General features: G+C 34.5%; 1 protein-coding gene across 50 annotated transcripts in view; it reads right to left on the bottom strand.

Moving 5' to 3' along the window:
- The window catches only part of PTPRD (protein tyrosine phosphatase receptor type D), a 2173792-nt gene that overhangs the window by 173992 nt on the left and 1987088 nt on the right, over positions 1-12712 (bottom strand). For all 50 annotated transcript variants that reach the window (XM_072728319.1, XM_072728317.1, XM_072728336.1 and 47 more), the window contains 2 exons: positions 9843-10424; positions 409-542 (listed from right to left, as the gene is read on the bottom strand). In XM_072728319.1, coding sequence (XP_072584420.1) covers positions 409-542; positions 9843-10424 — 716 coding nt within the window. The remainder of the gene's footprint in view (positions 1-408; positions 543-9842; positions 10425-12712) is intronic.

Genomic DNA, 12712 nt, shown 5'->3' with positions numbered 1-12712 from the left:
CATTTGCTACACAGCCTCTTTCTCTGAACCAGTTTGGACAAATCCATATATCCAAAGCCTTGGAGGTCATTTAGTCACATGTCGGCATACGACTCAAGTACTATAATGCAGAAGAGAAATGAAGTCCTTAAGTCTCATGGGGTATATTCCTTTAGATACTTTCAGATGAAGTTTGGGAACCTGGAAATAGGGACAGGAGCTGTTTTGTTGTGGTCATTTACGCCACTTCACCTTCCAAAGGCTTGAAATCAATACTCTGATTTTTTTGGTCAAGCTTCTTTTTTGATGAGTAAATTTTTCAACCTAAGTGCTCTATAAGACATCTGATCTTTTGGCAGAACTTGGGCAAGTACACAAAAGTAGAGTCACGCCACAGTGCAGTGAATGATAAGAAGCAAATGACCTTACCTCCTCGCCATGTTCCCCATCCTTGTAGACCAGTTCATAGCTGGCAATGGTATCTGAACGTGGAGGTGTCCAAGACAGTAATATACTTGTTTCTGACTCAGGTTCAGCTTTGAAGTTTAGTGGTTGCCCTGGCACTAAAAACAGGAAGGCAGAGGACTGAGCTGATCATCACCTTGAGTATTTGAAAACCCCTCCATTAGTGCATCTGTTTAAACCTCTCAAAATGTGTCCACATACGTCAACTTAATAAAGAGCTAGGTCTCTTAACATTGTTATAGTCTATTTTCCCTCCTTCAACGTGTGAGAGTATTATAAACACTGAATTTGTTCTTGATCAATTTAAAATCTATACAAGATATAGTAGAATTAACAAATATAGAATAGATCAGTTTCTAAATGTGATCTTAAGAATAATAAACTTATTTAATAATATTGGTAAAAGTAATAAACGAGACAATTTATACAATCCACTTGGAATAAATATTGTCAAATGATAACAAGTGCTAAATACAGAAACACCATTGTTATTTTACAACTGAGAGCTTGTTCTCTAGCACTACATTCAACTTTCAAAATTATTTCCAATTAGATTTATAAAATCCCACCTTTGCTCCATGAATAAAACCTACTGGTAATCCAGAATCACATTGCATTTTTTCTTGCCAACCCATATTTTGAAAAAGAGGTTAAAAAAAAACAAGCAGTTACAAATAATTACTTCTAATCCCTAATTGACTTTTTAAATCACTTAGTATACTAGGCCTAAAGTGAACTTAATACTGTCCATAGTAAGATGGAGCTAAATTTACTACACAAATCAAAAAGTTTAAAGAATACATTTATTATCAGAAATGCAGTAATTTAACAGATGTTATCCATAATTCTCATATTAGTCACATACCCTTGTAATAGACAACTTGGAGAGCTCTATATCAGATCTATTAAAAGATGAGACTTCTATCTAGTTTAAAACACTTTACTCAAATGCTGTATTAGAGTAGGTTTTACAACCCCAACGTCCTAGTTAACACCAAATCCCATTAAGTTCTCTATCCCTTATACATAAGACTCATGGAGTTCATGCATCACTAGTCCAGCTAACCTTACATGGTCCTTGGCCCATGTCTGCTCTGATTGGTTCAAATTAAATATTTGTGTCATTACTCCTGATATTGTGTTATGTCTTAAAGGCTGATAGCTGACCATATGCCCGTATTCCCACAAGTAAACATGAAAATTCTGTGCATATTCAATGAAAAACAGAACAATAATACTTTTATACTAGAGGGGAAAGAACATGTGAAGTGTTTTTTGGTGAATGGGCATAAACATTGAAAAACTTAAGAAAAGGGATCCCTGGGTGGTGCAGCGGTTTAGCGCCTGCTTTTGGCCGGGGGTGCGATCCTGGGGACCCAGGATCGAGTCCCACGTCAGCCTCCCGGTGCATGGAGCCTGCTTCTCCCTCTGCCTGTGTCTCTGCCTCTCTCTCTCTCTCTGTGACTATCATAAATAAATAAAAATTAAAAAAAAATCTTAAGAAAAAATATACTTTGTAGCTAACATAAGACTTCAATTTCTTAAGTAATACTTAAAGCATAATTTTCCTAAGTAAGAAGATCTTTGGAAATATAAAAGGTTTTACTTTTTTTTCTTTTGTAGTCATCTCTCTGTAATACAACTTAAAAAAAAGTCTTTTGTTTAAAAAGAGATCAAAGTCTAAACAGATCTACCACAATAGTTTCCAGTATTCCTATTTTATTCCTCTGTCTGGGGTGCTAACAGTGTGTGTGTGTGTGGGTGTGTGCACGCACACGCACACGCACACGCTCATGCATGCACACATGTGTGCGTGCACGTATGTACCTGCAATGTGCAGGCATACACTCTCATGTTTGGACTTATGCATAAGAGGTGATCAATAGTCAGTGCTTCTTATTTCTAGTTGAATTCATCATCTTTTCTCCTCTTTTGTATCACAGGCCTTGAGATACTCATTAACTTGGTGCCTCTGTGAACATACTTTCTAAACAGGGTATCTTTTTTTCTTTTCTTTTTTCTCTGTAAGTATTTGCCTAGTGAGATACCTAAGGCAATCATCCAGACCGAGAAATGGAGACAAAAGAAGATAAAAGATCAAGAGCAGAGAAGGGAGAACAGAGGGAAAAATAAACAGGAAAATAGCAAAGCAAATAGAGAATGCATTAGTTCTAAAAGGTAAATACCAAAAACGCTGGCAGGAGCAAAAATGGAAGCCAAGAACAATCAGACAGATGGGGAATTTATGATTGGATTTTAATATTCAGATGATTAAAAGCGTTCTCGCCTAAAAATGCACATTTATGCATATGTGTGTGGTCACTTCCTTCTCTCCACTTTTGTTTCCTTTTTTCTTTCTCCCAACTTCCACCAGCCTGGGAAAGAAGAAAGCCTTATGGTAACTCCTGACTTACCCCAAACTGGAACACAGTATTGTCAAGAATTAAAAACAGGGACAGAACTGAAAGCTGCTCTCAGGATAATAATTGCTTGTTATGTATTTCCTCCCGGACTAATGATAATAATAAATTGACATTGATTGAAAACATCTTGGGAATCTAATTAACTTCTTCTTATTTAAACTGTTTACTTTTTTGCTTTTAATTTGTCTTGAACAAATTCCCAGTAGGTCTCGATGTTTTATCCTTGTGTAGTGTGACACAAACTTCATCTGAGCCTCCAATGCATTAAGACACCTCTCCTTCTAAATAACAAATTAAACAGGCTTGAAGCGTCAGAGGGTGTACTGTCCATTTTATTCTTTGACAAAATAAGCAGTGGTCAGATGACTTTAAATAACATATACAAGGTTCTCCTCCTTCCATCTTGTCCTTCTGTCGAAGTGGTCTGGAGGGTAATTTAATTTACTAGACGTTAAATTTGTGGTAGAAATATGGATGTCCAGAGATATCAGGCAGAGAGATCACTTAGTACAGAGACCAGTGGGGTCTGGGGCCAGTGGAAGTGCGCCTAGCCACCCGTAGGCCTTGGTAATGTTCAGTGCCAGGAGACTAAGGCTTTGTGCAATTTTGGTCCAAGCTTACCTGAACTGATTTTTCAACGGAAGTTTACCTTCTAGGTAAAATCTTTCCATTTTTAACCATTGGAAATTAAATGAATTAATTGAAATTAATTGAAAAACACGATAGGAGACAAATATGTCTACAGGCAAAATCCAGCAAATGGACAAGTGCTGTCAAAGACCTTTGTATTATATTAGTCTCTATATTCATAAACACCTTAAGGTGCCACCTCCCTGGGAACTGAAGATTCACCTACGGAGATGCTTCCTCATTTAGCCATAGTTGAAACAACCACAATAAAATGGAGTCATCAAAGTAAAAGAAAAACAGCTATGAAATTAATGGATTTATGTTTACATTCCTCAAATACAGTTGTCCTAATGATCATAATATATGTACATGAAGGATCACTTCAGGGAGCCCCAAACAGTCTTATTTCTCTGTATTATTTAGAAACACAGGGAGTACTTCATCTTCTGTCAGTTAGATTTGGATATCAATTACTGTGGCTTCAGGTTCTATTATCATGTATGTTTGTGTTTTTTTAAACACAAAAAACACCTTTCCTCCCTCTCTCTCTCTCTCTCTCTCTCTCTCTCTCTCTCCACAAATGTTCTCACAGTCTTTACACCTCAAACCAACTGGCATTCTTTTATCTTCACTTCTTGTTTGTCTGTGTCTATTTTACTTTTATTTAAGAGCTTTTCTGGGTTGTAGTATTTCTCTCACCAAATAACTGAACACAAATTTTATAGGGAACTCTGAGATTCTGGAAAATCATGGGAAAAATTTTAATAGTCTATCTAGAAACTTCAGAGCAATCATTCTACATTAAAAAGCTAGATGTGATCATATCGACCATAAACCAAATTTAGAATTTAGATGTGGACAGAGGAAATGTGGGTAGAACTGAAAATTTTTCCTTAAAACTATATTTAAGAAATCTTTGTATTTATTCTGTAAAGTGGTGTCAACATTATAGTTTCCTTCTTGATTATTTAATGTCCACAAGGAAATGCAAATATGAGTAATCAATTCCCTAAAATAATCTTATGATCCTATTGATAAATATAAAGTATTTGAGTAGTACTATCATACTCCATATAAATATCTGAAGGCAACTCAAAGAGAGAGAATGGAGAATGAATGAGTGATGGAGGTAAAATCTGTATGTCACCTGAAATGCTAATAATATTAGAGATAGATGCTTAAGTAAAATTTAGGAAATATTTCTAAAGAGGGTTAAAATGTAGTAAATGGCTAGCCAACAATTTCATTTAGCTATATTACAAATACAAAATATTATCAGAGACTAGAAAACCTATTATTGCTAAAATATATTTTAAAATGTATTTAGCATTTTAATAAATGATAACAACAACAATAAAAACAATTTTAGAGGTAGTAAAACAAAACAAAATTCAAAACAAGGAGTCTGATTTGTAAGTGCCAAAGCATATCATTGATAAGTAAGTATTTAATACATGAGCACCTGCACACATCTTACTCTCAATTGTCATTAGATACCAATGTGAAAAATTAAATTTTATTACAGTTGTATTTACATCCAGAGCTCCTTTACTCAAATTCCTTTTAGCTCCTTTGCTAAAACTATTTTAAGAATGCATTTAAATTGGATTCATAACTTGGGAAATTGGAAATCAATCTTTTTCTAGTTTGCTCAGTTAGGCCTGTTGACATACACTAATAAAATGATTTAGTAAGTTCTAGGAATCTAAAACATAATGTCTCTAAATGTCATAGATATTTTTATAACAATTTTACAATGCCCAGAATTTGGAGTGGAATTAGCTTCTTCAAAAAGTTTAAAGTTGGTGTTATTCAGTATTTTTTTAGTAAATATACATAATTCTTTTCCTCCCAAAAGCCTATACTGAGAAAGGTATACATATAGCAATCCATAGATTTTTCCCAAGAATCTATTAAATATGCAGAAAAATTAGAGGTCAGATATGCTTTCTAAAGAAAGAAAAAAGACAGACATTGGGATTTAACAGATTTAGAATGGCTCCAATTAGCACAAACATCAGGCAATATTTTAGGGCATTAGGTCTTAGATGTAATTTACTATATTCTTTATCACAGTTTTATTTGTCTTTTATACAGTACAGTTACTGTATGTTCTTATTATAATTATCTATACAAGAAAACTATATAAAAAGACATTCTTTCAAAATGTGTATTCTAATAGAAGAAATCTTTTTCTAGTACAATACAAATTCTTCCCTTGACTATGGCCATATACTACATTCTCCATATTTTTAAGGTGAACTAGCAGCAAGTGACTGTAATGCCAGTGGTAAAGCTATGGAAAAACTGGAAGATAATTCATGTTTCTAAAAAATAATATTTTAACCGAAATATTATTTTCATATCTAAAACCATTTAAAAATTACTTAATATTGTTAACTTATGAATATTCATGATTAAGGAGAATATTATTGACTATAAAACAGATTCTATTTTGATTTTCTATATTATCAGAAATACACAATTTAATATTAATCCTCCATTTACATCAATATGTTAACAATAATCTTAGATGAGTTCAAAAGTGACAACTTTCCTCTTAAACTCACTTTGTTACTAAGTACTGTTTCTTCATAGTCCAATTTTAAGCAAAAATAGAACTGTTAGTGCCAGGGAATTAAAGATAAAAAATGAAATGAACATCTTTCAGATATAGAAGACATAGAAATTTGTATCTTTAGGGGATCCCTGGGTGGCGCAGTGGTTTGGCGCTTGCCTTTGGCCCAGGGCGCGATCCTGGAGACCCGGGATCAAATCCCACATCAGGCTCCCGGTGCATGGAGCCTGTTTCTCCCTCTGCCTATGTCTCTGCCTCTCTCTCGGTCTCTCTGTGACTATCATAAATAAATAAAAATTTAAAAAAAAGAAATTTGTATCTTTGCATGTACAAAATTAAAATATACTTAAGAAATTCATACATCTTAGTAAGTAAATTGTCATAGGTTTGGGAAAGATAAAATTGCAGTTAAAATAATTATATCCTCAAATTTTCTGTAATCTCTCTAGAGGAATATTTCTTTTTTTTTTTTTTTTTAGAGGAATATTTCATAATGATTTTATGTTTTTGCCTAGCTATGATCCTAAGAAATAGTTAGTCAGCAAGAAAAAAAAGGAGTACCTCAGCATTAATTATATTAGGACTAACATCATTGTATTTGGCAGGTGTCCACTAACATCAAATGGCTTTTTGTTAATTAAGCCTAGGGAACAGATCAAATCATTGTGCTATTTTGGAAGGTTTTCTTAGCCTATTGATCTTGGCAGGCACAAGTCATTATATCTTCTCAATCAATGAGTAGTAAAAGTACAACTATTATACAAGGTTCTTGGAAATAATATAAAAATGCTCTGAGATTTGGAGCAGCTATTCTAATGCATCAGTGGCTCAATTCATCCAGATTTTTCTAAGTTTATAGTCCCACATTAACTCAGTTGCCCCTGGTGTAGCCCTACCTTAACTGAATTATGGCTTATGTCATATTATGTCTCTTGGTGATACAGAAAACCAAAATATGGTCCATTTAACCACCAGTTCTCTATCTATCAATAAACTATGGCCAAGGGATTATTGTCTGTCTTCTGTGTTCTGAATAAGGATTCTCATGATTCCCATGGATTCTTATGTTTTGGTTGAATTTAGTTCCAGAAAGTATTTGGTATTTCAGATACCTAAATCTTCCTAGTGTCAGGGAAAAAAATTTATAAATCATCAAGGAGTCCTATGTTTAAATTTGTGGTTTAAAAACTTAGAGCCAAATTTAGTGAATCAAGTATAATAACCTATGAAAAGAGGTATTCCTTTCACTACTTTCAGATAAGCTTTTTTTTTTTTTTTACATCTAAATGATGTTTTGTACTTTTGTGATGGAATAATCTAATAGCCAAGTCTTTCGGAAGTAAATTCATACAATTCTTAAATAAAGATTTATCATAAAGATATGAATAAATGAATGATTATGTTTCCTGCCTCTATTTATTTATTGAGCACCTGGTGGGCACAAAAATTTAGCAGACATTAAACCTGTCACAAAAGGCAAATTATTAATTTGAAAATAATGATGGTTTAAGGTAGGCAGGGAGCTTGGATTTAAATCTGCCTTCCTGCTTACCAACCTTATGGCCACAAAACAAGTTCCTGAATCTTCTTTAATCCTCAAATTACTCATTGGCAAATGGGGTAATTCCATATCTATCTAATTGGGTACTAAAATTAATACATGCAAAGTTCACAGCAGACTATGCCACATATGCAACTGTTTTTATTATGATGATGATTATCTATTACTTAAGTTATAAAATGTTTCTGTCCAATAACTAATTCATAGGGCTTATGTTATGGGTTGAAGTGTATCTCACAAAAATCCATATGTTGAATTCCTAACCCTCAGAATGTAACCTTATTTGGAAATAAGATTTTTGCAAATGTAATTATTTAAGATCAGATCACTAGCTTAAGCCTTAATCTATTACGACTGGAATCCTTATGAAAAGAGGAAATTTGGATAGAGAGACATGTCCACAGGGAGAAGAGGATGTGAAAACAAAGGCATGGGTCAGGGTGATGCCTCTCCAAAGCAAGGAACAGCCATGATTGCTAGCAAACTACCAGAAACTAGGAGAGAGGCCTGGAAGCTCCCTCAGAGCCCTGAGAAAGAACCAATTCCATGCACACTTTAATCTCAAACGTCTGGCCACTAGAACAGAGAGACAGTAAATTCCTGTTATTCAAACCATCCACTCTGTGGTATTTTGCTACAGCTGCCCTAGAAACGAAATATTACCTCAAAACTCTACAAGGCTTATTATTTTTGATGAGAAAACTGAAGTTCAGAGAAATGAAGTAATTGTTCAAGGTTATAGATCTAAAACTGGTAGACGTGGATTCACGTATATGTTCTTACATATTTTCTTTTATCTTTAAAGTGTTAGGTAGCTGCTAAAATAGTGCAATAAAAATAATCTTATAATAATTAACAAGTTTTAGTCAAGAAAAAGAACAAGATTCACAGATTTCTGCATTTACCAATGAGTTATATAAGGAAAATTTAATCTACAGTGTTCTTCTATATATTGATATAGCAAATAAATACAGAAGAACTGCAAAAGCCAAGTAGGAAAGATATATGAATGTTTTTTAGAATAATTGTGTATATAGAAAAATAGACATATTTTTATAGCTATCTTTCATATTATTAGAGAAAATAATAAATCCATGAACCAGTGAGAGCCAAATCACACTATGAAAATAAAACAAAGCCAGGCAGACTGCAAATATGTTCTGAGGTCTCTGGTAGCCAGGGAAAATCAGTGAACACCCCCAGTGATATAATTCATAAAGATGAAACATGAAAATAAGTCAGGGTTAACCACAAAGGTTGATCTGGTTCTGATAATTCAGAAAATGCATCCCAAAGATTACCAATGTGTTACACCTACAGACTATAGCTACTACATCCAATAATATGGTTTTTATGTAGATTCTTGGAACAGACCAATGGCATGCTGCCAAGACATTGAGATTAACACAAGTTATGAGGTAGCGACACAACAAGGGGTCAAACTAAGAGCTCTCAGATGTTCAAAAATAAACTTTCGAAGAAAGTTGCTGTCATATTCTCAACCCAAGGCAAAATTGATCACTTTGAATCAGATCAGAGGGGTCTGATATCTGCTTATGAAAATAAAATCACTGGAAGGGCCAAGGTCTTCTCCAAAAAATAATGCAATGTCTGTTCTAATGTCCAGTAAAATGCATCAATGAGGCCCCAAAGTTTGATCCTGGATCTCAATAACTGTCTCTCTCCACCCATGAAGCCATCCAAAGGAAAAAAAAAATAAAAAATCCATTAGAAGATTATTTTTTAGTGAATAGCTTCCCTAAAAAAGACCTTTAATTGTCTAAGACCCCCTGAAAAAATGGTTTCATTTTCAACTTTATCTTGAACCATAAAACCTTTCGTAAGTTAAACAATTGTGTAAGAGTATTCTATCAGTTACTAATATAAAGCAGCATATTTCTAGTATCAAATGCTGCATGGAGGATGCATTCATCCAGCTCATGCAGAAAAATCTTCAAGTCACTCAGGTACAAAAAAAAAAAAAAATGCTAAATGCATCCCTCCACTTAAAAGTATTACTTAGTCTTTCAGGTGTCCATACCTGTTCCACTCCAGAGACCTTATCTTAAACTCTCATTTAGAAACTCTTAAGTCTCAAAAATTAAAATTCATATTTATCTTGGTCCTTTCTTTGTTTTTGCCATTCCCACCTCTTAATATCTACTCCTCCCCTCTTGCCCTACTTCCCATCCCAAACCTGACGTACCTCCTGTCTGAGTGATGACTTGTATGTCACTTGAAAGAGGACCATCTCCAATTGAGGTAAAAGCCAAAACTTTGACAGAATATGTTTTCTGGGGCACTAAGTTGCCAATAGTAGTGATTTGGCTGTCAGCTACATTATGCTTCATCCAGTTGTTGACGTGCTGAGTGGGATCCATTGTATAATAAACTCTGTATCCTTGGATTTGCCCATTTGGCTCTTCAGGTTCCTTCCACTGTACCAAAATGGTGGTTGAACTTAACATCCGCGCCTGGACGTCCCGTGGGGCACTGGATGGTGCCTGTTCTGAGGTCTGCGTTAGCACAGGCTCACTGGGAGGTCCCCGTCCAATGTTATTGACAGCAACAACCCTGAATTCATAATCTGAGTAGGGACTTAGTCCAGCAACACTGTAGCGAGTGGTTGCCACCCCATCAATTTCTTTGTAAGGTTCCTCCGAATTTTTAGGTTTATGTTGAATAATGTAGTAAGAGACAGGCTCTGGGTTCCCGGAGTCCCATGTCAACGTGATGCTTGTGGCTGTGCTCTCTGTCACAACAGGAGTTCCTGGAGGTTTAGGTAAGGCTTAGGGGGAGAGGAAAGGATGGTGAGTATTCATCATCTCTCAGATATTACAAAGATACATAAGCTGTACTACCAGAATGACCAAATTATGCATCTACCAAAGATTGAATTAGATTTGATTATAACAAAAGATAGTTTTCTAAGTGGGTAGGATGTACAGTAAGATGCATAGGGGACAAAGGCCATTTTACTAGAAGCACACTAGAGCATTGTATTTTGAGGCTTGTATTCAAATCCACCAGTTATTAATTATATGATCCTGAATGTGTTGCATAACCTCTCTTTGTTTTAGATTTCTCACGTGGAAAATGGGAAGAACTATCACTGGATTATATTGTATAGCTGGGTAACCATATTTCATGAGATTGCTGTAAAGATTTAATGAGCCACTCCAGTAATGCTCTTAGTATGTATCCAGCACCTTCAAAAAACAGTAGTTGCAATTATTACTATTATTATAACCAAGAGTTTGGCAATTAGCCAATTAGCCCCTTGCTTCAAGAAATGAATGATATAACTAAATACCAACATTGAAAAGAATACAATTTAGAATATTTTGAAGTGGCATTGAATTGTTATAGACGAATAATGACCATTATCTTTTCCAGCTGTAAGACTTTATTACTGTAATTTAAAAAATAATAATCTAACAAAGAATTTTTAGATAAGAAAGAATAGTAAATTTCAAATTAATTTCAAATTCATGTTTTTTAGTTAATATTCAAAAATGTTGAACTAAATTAAAGCATATTCACAAATAACTTTTTAAGGTAGTTTACTGTCATAATATGTATTCTATTTTTTTAAGATTATTTATTTATTTATTCATGAGAGCCACAGAGAGAGGCAGAGACACAGGCAGAGGGAGAAGCAGTTGCCTGTGGGGAGCCCGATGTGAGACTCGATCCCAGGACCCCGGGATCACGCCCTGGGCACAAGGTGATGCTTCACCACTGAGTCACCCAGGTGTCCCTATATTCAATCTTGGTAATACCTGGTTATCTGACAAATATTTGCAATTAAATCCATCTTTTAGAGCTCCAATTCTTTCCTGTTAGCAGAGGCACCTCACTCAAAATGCTACTGATTGAGAATACAAACTATCCACACTGGTGACCTGATACTTAAGTGTCTTGCCCTGGAGATTGATTTTGAAAGGAATTGTTACTAGGGGAAGAGAGAATTCCAGCAAGCTAACTTTTGACAGAAAACCCAGAATGTAACATTCATATGATTAACCCTTTCAAACGCTTTTTCCTTGTCAATGTAAAGGCAAAAAGTACAATACTCTCTAGAATGGTAGATGTTCAAGAGTTGCAAGCTTGTACTTGTTAACTCCGGAACACTGCTAGTACCTTGCCTAGCAGTGTTAACCTGAATGGACGCCTAACTGAATGAATGAGTGAGGATACATTCTCCCCCACTCTCTTTCATTTGTTCTTTTTGTTTTGATTTACTTTTTGCCTATAGGTTTCATCCTTACATTTATTTATTTTTGAAGTGCAGAGTGTAGGGACCGGCAAGAGTCAGGAAAACAAAGGTAAGTCGAACAAGATATTATTGTTATTCCCGAATTTGAATTCTTGAAAAGTCTTCAATAAACCTTCAAATATTTGAAACTGAAATAGTTATTATAAGAAAGGTGATTCAATATTTGCATATTATTCTAAGAACTATAGAATGATAATATTTGGCCAAGGGATTTTACTGAAAACAATAATAAAAAGACATTTGTTTAAATATTCTGGATTGGCATTTTTCAGAAAAGTAGATGATCTAAATATTCCCTAGATAGCTTTCTGAATTATTAAGGTAAGTAAAAATATTGCTAATTAAGGTGTGCTTACTGATACTTAATAGACATTAATTTTGGGGTCACATTTACTGTATAGTATAGGTTTTGTGCCTGTAATGTGTGGATAGTATAAGTATGCCTAATACAGTTATGGATATTCAATACAATGTTACTATTTTAAATGACTAAATGTTGACAGTAGTGTGTAGCTTTGTTCTCACGCCACATTATTGCTTTTATGCAGCATATATTTGATCTACATGCCTGGTGGGGGATATGACACCAGTGACAACACATCTGTTACATTTTTTTAAGGATAATACCTCCTGGAAAGCAAAGATATTTTGTGTTCATTTTTGCAATAGTCACAGACATTTGGGAGAATCTAAAGTCACCCTCACTCTGACTGTGTTTGCAACAGTGTTCTAGAATTCTATAAACACTGATAAAAATAACTGGTACCTCACACACTTACTTTTGTTTCCTTCATTTC

The sequence above is a fragment of the Vulpes vulpes genome, chromosome 12, assembly GCF_048418805.1.
Source record: "Vulpes vulpes isolate BD-2025 chromosome 12, VulVul3, whole genome shotgun sequence".
Lineage (NCBI taxonomy): Eukaryota > Metazoa > Chordata > Mammalia > Carnivora > Canidae > Vulpes > Vulpes vulpes.
This window is presented reverse-complemented; position numbering and strand designations above follow the sequence as displayed.